Below are 15503 nucleotides of genomic sequence, written 5' to 3' on the forward strand. Positions count from 1 at the left end.
GTCACAACCTGGGTTTTAAACATAAATGTGTTGAAGGCAGTTATTCATTTTCCAAGATATTTAATTTTATATTCAGTATCAAAACACTTTAAAATTGTTTACATTACTAAAAAAACTTTTTTACAAGACTTCACTTTATGTCCCAGGAGGTCACAGAAGAAAAAAGATGCGACAGTTCTGATGAAATCATCTGAAACACACGCATGACTCAAAGACTTCTCTTATGACTATACCAGGAACATAAATGGGAGTGTAACCTAAAGGCAAAGGGCTGAGCTCGTGTGTGCGATACATTAGCCAATTGGGAGACAAGGCAGCACGGTGCACGGCATTTGGATCAGAAGCTCGTCATCCGTTTACGAGAAATGAAGCAGAATGTGTCGGGGAAATAAAAGACGACAAACGTGTGGGCCGGACACATGAAAGTAAAAAAAGTCTTCTCTTCTCTGCTCCTTCAGAAAAAAAAGTACTCAAAGCGTCAAAGAGCCGAACTGTTGCACTTAAACGATATGAGTTGTTGGTGTGTTTGCGAGAATCTGTGTGTGCTGTTGAAAGAGGCCTTGAGTATGGTTTGTGCCAATCTGAACATTTTGTAATTCCCTCCCATTCAACCTCGTCTCCGGTCGAAGGGATTATCCTTCAGTCCTTCATTTCTGTGCTTCGTCGCTCCACCTCATCAGTTCCTAGTAACACCTTCCCCTCCTCTTCCCTTGCTGCCTCACACCCCTACTTAAAGCTTGCGACGTTTAACACTGCAGATCCATGTATCATGACCACGGTAACATTAAGACAACTGTATAGTTCCTGTTAAAACAAAAAAAATCATTGATGTATGTTTCCGAAGGGCAGGCAACCATTTTTTTATAATGCTGGGTTTTTTGTGGAAAATAGGTAGCTTACAAAGGGGTGTTTTTAATGGCATGGAACAGGAGGGGGGAAGTATTATGTAATCCAGTGACACGACAGTATTTCCTTTGCCCACTTTTACAACAATCATAAGATACTGTAATATTCATGTTGAAATGGCCTATTCTAACACACCAAAAAAACGTCAGGAATAGTCAACGCTTCATTAGTTCTATGTTGTTTACTTCTCATGGGGAAATAAAACAGTTGATATTTCAAAAAAGGGTCTAGCGATTACCTCTGTGAATATTAAGTAGACTCTGCTTTGCCTTCACTCCGACTTGTCAATAAGCCACACCGGTATTTGAAAGAACTGTTGGCTATATAAGAGATGTGTGATAAAAAGCTAACCTCTTAAAATCAAGGTCTGTGAACATGTAATGGTGCAGCAAACTTTTTAAATTGCAGCTGAGGCAGGTGTTTTGTAACATTTTTGCTAAACTTTACCTATGTTTTCTCAACCTTTAACTTCTGCCTCTGTGTTCAAAGCTGTGCATTCATTCGAAGAAAATTGGGAAAAAAAAATACTGAAATGTGTTCCTGTTAACTGACGGTGTGCTTTTGTATGAACTCCATGCACTTTTAAGCAAAAGCATGCTGTTTCCGTTACTTACCTTTGTTATCTGCCCTGTAACCACGTTTTATCACATTACCCTTTCTGAAAGTATTCTTGGTGGTTAGCAGTTCTACTAATACTTAAAACTGTGGGTTGCAGAAAGCAACTCTAGATATAATGTTATTCAGTCAAACTCCAGTAACTATGGCAGCAAATTAAAAAAACAACATTAGACCTCTTAATCTATGTTTGCCCAGACCCTAACAGAGAGGGGAAACTGAACCATTAGCAGATTCAATCTTTTTCACAGCGGTCCGAGCAGAAATGTATAAATCATAAACATCCCAAACATAAAACAGTCACTCTTCCATTACTTACACGCAGTTTCCCAACAATCATCCGTACCTTATCAGCCATGATCATGGATGAGCCTCCATGAATACCCAGGATCGGTATGAGCGTTTGCGAAGAAATAAAATCCAATATCTGGGCGATGGCCTCCTGGTCTGTTCCATCGCCAAACACCACACCGTGTATCTTTGTCCCGGACATCAGGTCACACATGTTCGTGATGATGCTTTTTGGGTCAGTTTCATTGACAAACAGACTGACCACGTTGACGTCAATCGGCTCTTCCTTACTCCAAAGTGCCCGGATGTCTCGGTCAGAGATGTAACGCGTTCGCCCCAAGATCACTGCGATATTTAAGACCGGCACTTTCTCAGAGGCACCTCCACTTCGCTGCTTTTGAGCTAATGTAGAGTTGGCCATGTAGGTCACCACAACCAGTAACGTTATGAAAAGCAGCACAGCATGACTGCCACTGCCAGGGCCCCAACCGCTGCTCCTTCGACTCCACCGCTTGCTTCTTATATTGCTGAGGGACATACTTCCGAACCACTTCAGCCCCTGCATGACAGAAACACATTTTTTAGAGTACAGCTCCTTTAGTAAATTTGTGAAAAACATAAGAGAGACAGACTCAGATATAATGAATTTCCTATTCCCAATACTTAGATCTCTATTCAAAATATGGCTATTGGAGTTTACGATGTAAATCAAAGTGCAATAATCAAGGGTAAATTTCCTATTCCCAATATTTGGATTTCATTTCCAAATACAGATTTTGGAGATTACGATGTACATCAAAGTGCCACAATTTAGGTTTATTTCCTATTCCCAATACTTGGATCTCAATTCAAAATAAGGCTTTTGGAGTTCACGATGTACATCAAAGTGAAATAATTGAGGTTTACATGTTGATTTACGAAGGGTTCTCTGAAAGTTTTTAATTTCACATCAGGGGTCTTTGGCAGACAAAAAACAAAACTGTTTTTCACAGTTTGGGACTATTCTCTTGTCCGATATAGGCATGTTTTTGAGACATATTGCAGACCAGGAAACATTTTTGAGACAGGATGGGAGGTGCTGACAGTCATTCTTTACTCAATACATTGAACAAATATGAATAGCGGACAAATACAAAATGTTGTTTACACCAGCAAATGTTTTTCCTATATAGGTGACCCTAAATTGTTTTTGTTTTTTCTTAATGTATAATTAATATGGCCACAACTCGATATGATAGGTCACTAAATGGTGTCAGCCTTCAATCTCTTTCCTCTGCAGACAATGATAATGATAGATAAAGAATATGAAACAAGACATTTTTTGGTTAACCTACCCCAGTTCCCACTTCTACTCTCAATATCATGAATCAGTTTTTAACAAATAGTGCTATTGATCTTTTTTTAATCTTGGCTCGGGTTACACCCTGGCAGACCTATTATGAAAATCAAAAGGTGATAGTCCATAAAGTATACATTACTCTTAATTTACTGGTGCAGTAATTCTATCTTTTTTTTTGTGTAAAAAAAAATCGAACCACAGATTTCCTACTAAACTACAACTGAAGGCATTAGGTATTAACCCTGTAAGAGTTCCTGTATTGATACAATACAAGACTGTCATTTTCTCAAAACGTCTTTAAAAGTAAGTTTTATCATCATTCATCCTACAATTTTACATAGACTTTGCAAAAAAAAAAGACCCAGAAATTAAGAAAGCTTTTACAGACCGGTTTTTGGACAATAAAGCTTCTCAACTGATTAAACATTCCAACAAAATCGTATTAAGCGCTTGAAAATGTTTCCATCACTTTCCTGAAGTGATACATACTGAAGTGTGTGGTGTGGGCTTGGCTGGGAACTATTTTTATGTGATGAGACAGTGGCAGAATCAGTGTGACAGAACCAGGTAGGGCATGTAATGATGACATCAGCTCCTCTCCACCAGCCGCGGCAGGAAAGTACATCAACATGATCTCATATGTGCTACAATTTACACCTTGATCTCCCAGAGTGACTTCTTGGACCCCCAATGCTCAGAGAGCATGAACAATTGAGGTTGAATGCCTAAGTGTGAGTGTGTATGTGTGAGTAATATAAGGAGGAGGGTGTCAGAAGGACATATTAAATATGACTTGAATGTTGTTTATTGCTGACAATGTATGGTTACTGTTACAGCTGTCAAGCAAATGTAATCTGCCCTGTGATTGCAGGGCAAATTTAGATAAGAATTTAGTCAGCTTTATCCACATTTTACTTCCAGCTTGAGTCTAGTCTCCAATGACCAGTGTTTGTCTTGACTAACTGGAAAAACCAACAGCATTTTTAGTTGACTGTTAACACCATTTGAGGGTATGAGCATGGAAGGGCAAATCTTACTCACCTTCAAAAATAAGTTAGTTATCTCTGATTCAATACGACAAAAGTGAGATATAAACGGCATTAGCCAACCATGTTTTTTTGTTTAAGCCTTTCCACTCACACTTTTGAACGGTGTCCTCAAGATAAGCCAGTTGCAACCCATCATTGATAGATGCATGCATACATTACAGCGAGGTCCAACAGAATCTGTTATGCAAAACATGCCTGAATTATGAAGAGGATTACCTAAACAGATACTGTTTGGATGACAAGTAACCAAAGTTGCAATTATCTGAAAGATGACTAAAGACGACCAGACTGAGCAAGAAGCCCAAGGACCTTTCATGGTGGTAAGCTACCAAATTTGCAACTTGATTTGTTGTGTTCAACTACCAAATTTTGACTAGCCATAGGATCAACTTTCATTCTGCATCCAATTACATTCTGGATGTTTTCTTCGCATCAAACGTATTACTTTCTTCTAGCAAAGAACTGGCATAGCTTCTGATACACTGTAAGCTGTAAAACAGGGAGGTTTTTATGTGTTTCAAAATAAACTGTAGCTATCAGACCCTCTAGCCCTGCTGAACATTAAACACAATATGGGCAGACGTGTGAAAGAAACCGTAAAATGCATCTTGGGAGCAGCAAAGTCTAAGGGATTCCTAACGTTAGTCTGTATTCCCCAGAAACATAACGTTTTAGTTCCATCAATGAATCAGTTTGACCCCTGTGAAGTATAATTTTGTTTACAACTACGCCAACAGTCAAGGCATAATGACACTGTAATTATTTTCCATTCCCCCATAAGCCCACCGACAGGTAAATCAATCATTGACACTATTACTTTTTGTGTGATGGAAGCAATAATGTTGGGAGGTGTTTACCCCACGTGCAACAATTCCAGAGAAGTCTATAAGTATATGCATTGGCACTCATTGATTTTTACATGATCCTGATTTACGTGTATAGTCTAGTCTGGTTTCTCAAATCAATAGTGTCGTTTGACTCGTTTTCAACCAATTAAACAGCCATAGAGTAACATGATCGCACTCAGTTCTCACTGTCCAGGATAGGAAAAAAGTATTGGAGGAAAATAAAAAACATGAAATGCAACATGAATGGATTGACCATGAAAAGACCTTGTTATGCACCGTTTCTGTCGGACAAAATAAAGAGCCTGTAAAATGTAATGTCCTATTGGATAAAACCAGCAAGTTAATACAAATTGCAGTACATTGACCCAATCAATTTTGTAGTAAGGTCCCTGGACTTTTAAAAAAAGAGGAGAAAAACATTTGCAATGCACTGCACCGAGGACAGAAATCATGTTACTTTGAATAATGGAAAATATATATTTTTTTTTTGTAGATTAAATAATTTATTGTGACTCAATATGTCTATTTATAGAATCTCCCACTTCCTCCTTCACTTTCATCTGCTTGTTTGGTGTCAAAAAATTCCATTATTCCGTCAACTTGAGTTTTTCCCCTTTGACTTATATGGGGTGAAAATATTAAATTCTTATAACTGTGCAAGAAATAGGTTGCAACATTCAAAATCATTCATCTGTTTATTGTCTGAAAAATGCTGATTACTTCTGGAATCTCCTGATAAATCTTAAGTGTTTGAGGATACTTAAAAGGACACTGTGTACTATTTAATGTAACCACTAGACGTCCATGATGTAGCATTTTCGACTAATAAGAATTTACTTCTTTTCTCATTTACAGTTGATTTGTGAGGTTTGTTTTTAGTTTTATGGTTCAGGCAGTTCTATTGTTGATTTTGCCATTTGTTTATTATTGTGTTGATGACTTTCTTTAATAAAATAGCATATTTTTGAGAACCCTGGCTTGTTACCTGCATTCAGGTGTTTGCAATTGACAACATAATGACATGTCAAGAACACACTAACATTTACCAAAAATTCTGTACAATTGGCTCTTCTCAACCTGACACCGAACATTAAGCCCAACAGCACAACAAGAAGGTGAGTTTTTGTGCCATCCAACCTTTCACCAGCAGAAAGGCCTGGCAGCATACACTGATTTACTTCCTTGCATCATATGGTCAATCCCACCTCGGCCCCTTCGCTGGCCGAAACAGGCCACCTGGGAGCCCAGGTAAGCCAGTTCGAGCTGCGTCAATATCAGTCATTCTCAACTATCCTTCGCCTTTCACGTCTATCCTTAGCACGCACTCTTCCATCGATTAAATTAACCAACCACACATCAAGAGCACCCCATCCATCCAACCATATTCAGGCCTTCCTTTTGTTCTATTTTCCTCCAATTCTGAACTACAGACTCTCTTAGTCAAACAATTTTCATCCATTCTGTCCATATATACAAACCATCTTATAACATTATTATCAACCCTCTCAGCAAGATCTTTCACCACACCAGTTCTTCTCCTTACTTCCCCATTCTTTATCCTATCCAGTTGTGTCACTTAACACATACTACGTACTTCATTTCAAATATATTTACCCTATTACGCTCATATACTCCCAAACCTCACGACGATGAACCATACTTTAAGTTTGTACCACCACACATCAAGTCACATTTATTTGTATAGTCCTTAATAACAAAGGACTCCACAGGTCGCAATTGCACCATCCCCTGATTTAAACCAACATGCGGGCAAGGAAAAACTCAAAACCTCAACTTGAGGAAGATAAGAAACCATGAAGGGGCCTCATAAGTGGTAATCCTCCTTCCAGCATGATCAGCCTGCAAAAAAATCCTCACTTTGCATCAGAAATCAATGATGTTATATGGTTTAAAATGAAGAATAGATCAACAAAGCGGAAAATAAAAAAGCTTGGGGAATCGCAAAACCCACAACGTGAGCATGCACGCATTGCCAGGCAAACGGTATTGAAGCAGGATGGCGTCACACAAAGGCTACCCCTCTTTTGGCACCACAACAGTGAACAATGTTTGGCAGGCATGGTCGTAATCACGGATAGCAGTCACGCAAACACAATTTACACACTCTTCCCCCCACTCTAACGCAAGACACACTAGATTGCCCTGCACTTGTGCATAATTATCCACAAAAACACACACACATAATCAAGCAGTCTTTTCTTATAGGCTGCCATTGGTACTCTAGAGTTACACTTCCACAAAGCCTGTTTTCAGGTTAACACAAACTGTAACCATCTTAGATTTGAATTAATAATTCACATTGCATTATCTTTACATGATGATTAATATGACTGCATTTACTGCTGGTGTCATGATAGTTCTCTCTTGCATCTTCCGAACCTTCATTAAAGTTGCATTAATGTACTCTATACATCCAAGTGTATGATTTATTCACAAAGTCTGAGCCGGAACAGTTAATACAGATAACGGCAGGTCTACGTTTTACTTTGCCAGGACTTAGCCGACGTACAAGGTGTGTGCATTGATCAGGTATAATGTACCCTGCATTAAAGGAGATTGTTTTGAACTCATTCAATGACGAACGTCTCTCTCAAATGGGAAGTGCCAGTGGCAGCCAACTTTGGCCAATTTGACACATTGTTTAAGGCTGACACAAAATGTAGTTCTGTATAGGCATAAATCATATGAAAAGAATGATTGAACTCTCGTTTTTTCATTAAAAGAGCTAGGTCACTTCTACCTTCTACCATTTTTTAGTAAACAACAGTTGAGCACTGCTTAGTTTCTTGAAAATTCTCGTTTCCAAAGAAAACTTCTGGGGAAAAAAGGCTTTTGTGAAAGGATGCATTCAAGCGGGACTTTAACTTGATGTTTTTTTTGCACCTGTGATACCTTCAATATCCAAATAATGCTTCCTATAAACACAAAGGCACGAGGCTTGCAAAATAACATTTTATTGCAAGACTACTAAACTAATGCATGAACGATGCATAAACTTTAGTGCCAATTTTTTTCCGCTAAAGTGATCACAGGATTTGCGCAACATGGCAATTGCGGAGGTGCACAAAACGTCACCCCTCCTGGCCCTGATGATGACAAAGGTACTTCATCATCTTTTTCAGAAAGAATAAAGCTTTGAAGCGTTAACTGCCTGTATGTATATCGTTGCTTTTCTCACCACACAGCTATACTTGCTATGTAGGTGGCATACACACTGTCATACGCAAGAATCAAAACAAGGCTGTTGGGCAACCTTGACGTGTGGACAAAGATCTGTTCAAAGCTCTTAATGCCATTTAATGGTGATATATCCTACTAAAATAATTTCCAGAGGCTTGACAGTGACTGGGAATGCTCATGACCTAACCAATATGATACATAAACAATGTACACTTAAAATGAAATTTACTGTGACTTGAAATTAACAAACACACATATGTTTCACTTCACATAGCCTGTATGACATTTTTTGAAAAAGTATATATACATTGTGGCGCTCAGGGATAATGCTTCTGAAGACGCATTTGAACGAGTTGTAGGGACAATGTGTTATATTTGACCGCAACATCTGTTGCTGTATTATGTAGTGCTACCATAAATGAGTGCTATAAAGCACAAGAAAGAATACAAACTTCACAGCCCCAGAGTGATCATTGATCACAATTATTTATCTTTTTTGCCTGGCATTTCATAAGGTTTTTTGGGGTTTGCCAATCCTGACTAGAATAGCACGTTTTACATTTGACTGCAGACTTAAAAACAATCAAAGGGACACTTTCGTAATATTTAACCGCTAACTTTGCTGTATTGTGAAGTGCAACCTCAAGTAAGATGGCAGACAGTCATGTCAGCTCCCTCCAACTGAGGTTTATGTTATTTACATCAAATACTAATTTATTAATCTAGGAGTATTTGGAAAAATGCACATTGGTATACCAGTTCATGCATTTTGCTTATTTAACTCAGTGAGTTTTTTTTAATGTATAAAGTTTGTTTTACTACTAAGAGGTACTAAATGGTAAGACATTTTAAATGAGGTACTGTATATCCAGTAATCCCTAACCCTTTCACAATAGAGTTATTCAATTATACTGTCTTACGCAATGGCTATGCTTTTTTTTAAGGTTATTTTGATAAAGAATATTCTCATCATGAAGTGGGTCACTTGTTTACTAACCCAGAACTATCCTAAGCATAGCACCCAATGGCATTCTGTGCTAAATTCATGGTGTGTTTAAAGACCAGACACATATAGTAGTCTGAATTCCAAATAAGAATATTTAAATTCCGAAATGTTTTTTTTTTTCTCAGTTGTGTTGGATGCCTATTTGCATAAAACACAGGAGTGACTGTTATTAAAATGGCAAAAAGCCACAAAAATTAGATTGACCAGAATATTTCTTCTTCTTTTTCTTCAGAGATTTGGGAATTAATATTCAATTATCCTCTACCTAGTCTTCCTTCCATCTGCCTTCCCTCATGATATGAATGTGTAACCTCTGTCCGTGTCTCTTTTATCAGACTATCGTTGACCAATAAATCATAATTTTTCGAACTCAATTAAAACGCTTGTTTATTACCTGTACTGTAAATCAATTATTTTATTGCAAATGCCATTGTGGACCACTTAGAGCTGCAGTGGCTTGCAAAACTATTTTCCCCCTTTAACTTTGTGACTTTTTGCCACATTTCAGACTTCAAACATAATGATATAAAACTGTAAATGCTTCTGAAGCATCAACAATATGTGGGACACAATCATGAAGTGGATAACACTTTATTGGATATTTTAAACTTTTTTGACAGATAAAAAACGAAAAAGTGGGTGTGCAAAATTATTCAGCCCCTATACTTTCAGTGCAGCAAACTCTGTCCAGAAGTTCAGTAAGGATCTCTGAATGATTCAATGTTGATCTAAATGACTAACGATCATCAATGGAATCCACCTGGGTGTAATCAAGTCTCTGTATAACTGCATCTGCACTGTGATAATCTCAGAGGTCAGTTTAAAGCACAGAGAGCATCACGAAGAACGAGGAACAAACCAGGCAGGTCCAAGATACTGTTGTGGAGATGTTTAAAGCTGGATTTGGATACAAATAGATTTCCCAAGCTTTAAACATCCCAAGGAGCACTATGCAAGCAATAATATTGAAATGGAAGGAGTATCAGACCACTGCCAATCTACCAAAATCAGGCCGTCCCCTTAAAATGGTAGCTCAAACAATGAGAAAACTGATCAGAGATGCAGCCAAGAGGCCCATGATCACTCTGGATGAACTGCAGAGGTCTCCAGCTGAGGTGGGAGAATCTGTTAATAGGACAACAATCAGTCGTATACTATCAAAATCTGGACTTTATGGAAGAATGGCAAGAAGGAAGCCATTTCTTAAAGATATCTACAAAATGTGTCGTGTAAAGTTTGCCACAAGCCACCTGAAAGCCCAAACATGTGGAAGAAGGTGCTCTGGTCAGATGAGACCAAAATCGATTTTTTTTGGCAACAATGCAAGATGTTATGTTTGGCGTAAAAGCAGCACAGCTCATCACCCTCAACACACTATCCCCACAGTCAAACATTGTGGTGGCAGCATCATGGTTTGGGCCTGCTTTTCCTCAGCAGGGACAGGAAAGATAGTTAAAATTGGGAAGGTGGATGGAGCCAAATACAGGACCATTCTGGAAGAAAACCTGATGGAGTCTGCAAAAGACCTGAGACTGGGACGGAGATTTGTCTTCCAGCAAAAATCAAAAGCTAAAATGGAATGGTTCACCTAAAACCATATCAAGGTGTTAGAATGGTCCAGTCAAAGTCCAGACCTCAATACAATTGAGAATCTGTGGAAAGGACTGAAAACTGTGGTACACAAACGCTTTCCATCCAACCTCACTGAGCTCAAGCTGTTTTGCAAGGAGGAATGGGCAAAAATATCTCGATGTGCAAAACTGATAGAGACATACCCAAAGTGAATTGCAGCTGTAATTGCAGCAAAAAGTGGTGCTCCAAAGTATTAACTCAACTCAATTAACAAGAAATTACAGTTTTATATCTTGATGTTTGAAGTCTGAAATGTGGCAAAAGGTCACAAAGTTCAAGGGGTCCAAATAGTTTCGCAACCAACTGTACATTTTTAGTTTCTCACACAGTACACGATTTTGTTGCATTGCGGTATGAGTTAGATCAGGATATCCAGCGTAGAAGACAATGACCTACAAGTGCAAATGTTCCCTATATGTAATGAATAAAAACTAAAAGGCCCATTCCCGACCTCCCAAAAGCATCCCTGTGAACCCTAAATATATATCAAACAGATCTTCCTGATCACTAAAATCATTGAAGAGTAACAGGGGTGTGGGCACCACGGCGGGGCAGTGGTTACCGCGTGTGCGGCACAGTTCTGAGGTCATGAGACCAAACCTACTGTGCGGAGTTTGCATGTTTTCCCCGTGCTTGCGTGGGTTTCCTCCGGGCACTCCGGTTTCCTCCCATATTCCAAAAACATGCATGTGAGGTTAATTGGCCGTTTCAAATCGTCCCTAGGTGTAAATGAGTGAGCGAATTGTCTGTCCCTGCGTGCCCTGCGACTGGCTGGCAACCAGTTCAGGGTGTCCCTTGCCCACTGCCCGAAGATAGCTAGGACGGGCTCCACCACCCCCGCGACCCTACTGAGGATAAGCGGTGCAGATAATGGATGGATGGATGGTAACAGGGGTGTTAGCAGGGGGTGGCATGAAAAATGTGATCACGTACTATGCACTCCGATATACTCAAACTTTCAATACACATACACACTTTTTGCAGCATACTGTTTATGTTTTTTTATTTTTTATTTTATTCAAACGAGGCAAGTACTCTCAAGCGACTTTGAAGCCTGCACTCGTTGCTTCCTCATGCTAAACCACAGTGACAGAGCTATTTGTCTTCTTGAATTTTTTCAAACCAGCCATGGCAGGCATTGAAATCAATTCTGGTTTTACCAGAACATTCCTCCAGTTTTTGCTCCCTGTATATAGACAGCGACCTGTGCTCTTCGTGTCACTATCTCTCGCTAGTTCCTTGTTGCATTTGGGGGCGGCAGTAACTCAGGAGGTTAAGCGATCGTTTTAGGATTAAGGGATCCCAGTTCGAATCCCGGCTTGTCCGTGTTACTTGTCGAAGTGTCCTTGGGTAAGACACTAAACCCCCCAATACCCCCAATAAACAGGTTAGCGCCTTACATGGCTGCACAGAACACGGCCGCTATTGGGAATTGTGAAGCACAATCTAAAGCGCTTTGGGAAGTCATTGACTTGAAAAGCGCTATATAAATGCAGATCATTTCATTTCATTTAATTTCCACAAAAAAAAAGTATTTCCATATCGTCATGAAACATAGTTAACAATTTTTTTTAAAAAACAGCCCCTGGTCGGTCCAATAGCCCTGATGACAAATTTCTATTTGAAAAGTGTAAAAATACGAGATGTTGACCGATCATACTCCTTAGATGGGTCACTCACACAGATACTATTATCCTATACTTCATGAACTATTGTGTTCTGCTTTGTTTCAATTCATGTCACCTTCATTTTTTTCTCGGAAGACGCTTTACCATCTTGCTTACCAGACCTCATGGCCAGGGTCACAAAAAGCCACAAGGTGATGCTATATGATTAAAAAAAACTTGTTGCGTAGTAGGAACAAGTGGACGGAATCAGGCATCTGATGGTGCGAAGCACAAGCGCTCACTCGGACGAGCAATTTCTGACGTTGAGCGGTCTTAAACGGTCTCTAGTTATAGTATATGGGACTACTCGTGAACTGGATTTACCTTTGTAAAGCGAGCAAGTATTTTGTTACGAATAATACTCATATAATGAATTACTCGTGTTTAGATGTGCTATTTTAAAGAGGAACCACAGTACTTTAGTCTTTTGTCCATCCCCTGCTATGACTCACCAATTTCCCAGCTTTAACAGGCTAAAATCTGACCATATTTCTCTGGTTCAGGGCCGGCTGGATGCGCCTAGTTCACCTCAAACGAGAGGTTCTCGAGGGCAATACCTGTTTCAGACACCTTTAGCGCCTCAGCTGACACCTCTCAATTATGATAGAGAAGCATATATACTGCAAGTGAGCTTGAAACTACTTCTTTTTCTTAGCGTCGAGCTAATGCGTTTCAATCTTAGCCATACATTTGAACACAATAATAAAATCCCGATGAAAAAAAACAGTTTATTACTTTGAACCGATTTAGATTCAGTGGTGTGGACCAGCTACGGGCAGTAAATCACGAGATAGTGCTGTACTGTCCGCAAGAAAAAGCACCCCACATCAACATAAAAATATCCTAGCTGTGCCTTGGGGTGCTGTGCATCCATTTCTTAGGACATTTTTTTAAAGGGGAGATGAGGTGAGCGGCGTGGGGGGTGGGGGTGACTTTAGACGCTACATCATCAAGATACATTATAATTATTGGGCTGTTGTTTATCATACAAATAACGGCAAACAATGACATCACATGTCCGAATGATCTAATAACAAAAAAAAACAACCACAAAACAAGAAAACAGACCAATGATTTGTCATTTTAAGCAAACATTACTTTTCAGGAGCTGCTTTTCATTATTTTTCAAAAGATAAATATGATAAATAAGACAAAACAATAAGATAAATATGTAGTAATCAATAGTTATTGCTCTACATACAAGCTACTTTGGTCACGAGTAATTTGAGATACCTAATGTTTTTCAAGCAAAATCTTGACCGACATACGAGAGAAGTTACGATAATTTTCAGACACTACCACCAGAGATCTGAGTGCACAAGACCGCTCACTTCCAGCTTCACCTCTTTTCAGTTAAAATGTGTGTTCCTCGACATACAGACCTGATCCCGGGATCTTGTGTTGTTCATTTTTGGTCGCTTCTCTTGTGCTTCTTGACTTCTCCCGTACCCCTCTCCCTCAGTCCTTCACTATCTGTTAGCATTCGCCGACTTCCTCCATGGTAAGTGCTCATATTAAACTCACATTTTGTTTGGGTAATATGTTATTTTCCTTGTTACTGTATTTTTATGTACAGTTAATATTTAGATATGTTTCAAGTGATCATGACTGTGGTATACAGCTATCTATCTATCTATCTATCTATCTATCTATCTATCTATCTATCTATCTATCTATCTATCTATCTATCTATCTATCTATCTATCTATCTATCTATCTATCTATCTATCTATCTATCTATCTATCTATCTATCTGTCTATCTATCTATCTATCTATCTATCTATCTATCTATCTATCTATCTATCTATCTATCTATCTATCTATCTATCTATCTATCTATCTATCTATCTATCTATCTGCCTTGGTCATGTCCATTAAGAGGGGTGACCGACAGAAAGACAAACACATACAATAACAAAGAAAATAAAAAATGAAAAAAAAAATAGCAAAAAAAACACACACAAACATTTTTGGACCGTGGCCAGCCCAAATGCCCAAACACCCAAACAAGTTAGGGACCTCGTCACCTAAGTTGGTCATGCTTTAGTCCCTCCAGATGTTGTACAGCTAGTTATGGTTAAATTGGATAATTTTTGGACATTGGGAGCAGATTATATGATTTTTTATTTCTCATGTTCAAGATAGGAAAAAATCTATACGAGCCCAATCTGGCAACACAATAAATATGGATTTCGAGGGCACAATGTCCATATTTTTGCGAAACAAAGACAATACTTAGATTAGGTTAAGCATACCCTGTGATTGGCTGAAAACCAGTACAGTGTTTTTCCAGCCCACAGCACAGAGTCAGTTGGGTGGGATACCCTCTGAGATAACTTGAGGATAAGCTGCCGGACAAAAAAAAAGGAAATGGCCTCTCAAGATCATTCTGTGGTTTTCTTCCCAGGGGTCCAATAATCTTATTCCAAAGGACAAACTGACAAGTCAAAGATTTGTTGGAACTCATTTTGATAACCTGCTGGGGCCTCCTTTAAATCTTAGATAAGACTCCCCGGTGAGTCTGAACAATGTGATCGCCACATTGTTGGAGAGTTTGGGAGACTAAAAGCCTATCTCTGTGGTGAATAGGGCTTTTATCCAACAGTAAAATATTTGTATTTTGGGTATGATTAGACAGTGATGCATAATTTTAATCAGCTACTTCAGTCCATCGTGTCTGGATAATCGGGGTAGGCTGATAGATATTATTGATACTAATAAAGTACTTGGTTCTGATCGATACTAATGCCCTAGGATCGCTAACTAATGTCCTGGGATCGATATTTAGCTCCTCCACAAATTTCATTAAAGCACCACTTCTCAATGTAGATAGTGAAGCCCTCCTGTCTCACCTAGCCCTTGCGGCCACTCTAAGTTTATGCCCGAATGTGTGACTGACAGGTGCTCTTTTAGCACATCTCATTATCTGGCCTGCTGCAGCATCATGC

The 15503-nt window shown here is 39.0% G+C and overlaps 1 protein-coding gene across 2 annotated transcripts in view; it reads right to left on the reverse strand.

The window, feature by feature from the left end:
- The window catches only part of grin2aa (glutamate receptor, ionotropic, N-methyl D-aspartate 2A, a), a 224903-nt gene that overhangs the window by 201769 nt on the left and 7631 nt on the right, over nt 1-15503 (reverse strand). The window contains exon 2 of one of the 2 annotated variants that reach the window (XM_088353451.1): nt 1868-2371. In XM_088353451.1, coding sequence (XP_088209577.1) covers nt 1868-2350 — 483 coding nt within the window. In that variant the 5' untranslated portion in view covers nt 2351-2371. Of the gene's footprint in view, nt 1-1867; nt 2378-15503 lie in introns of those variants that run through there. The other variant, XM_088353379.1, reaches the window with a different exon arrangement.

Source organism: Urocampus carinirostris, chromosome 1, assembly GCF_059441175.1.
Source record: "Urocampus carinirostris isolate Australia breed hairy pipefish chromosome 1, RoL_Ucar_1.0, whole genome shotgun sequence".
NCBI lineage: Eukaryota > Metazoa > Chordata > Actinopteri > Syngnathiformes > Syngnathidae > Urocampus > Urocampus carinirostris.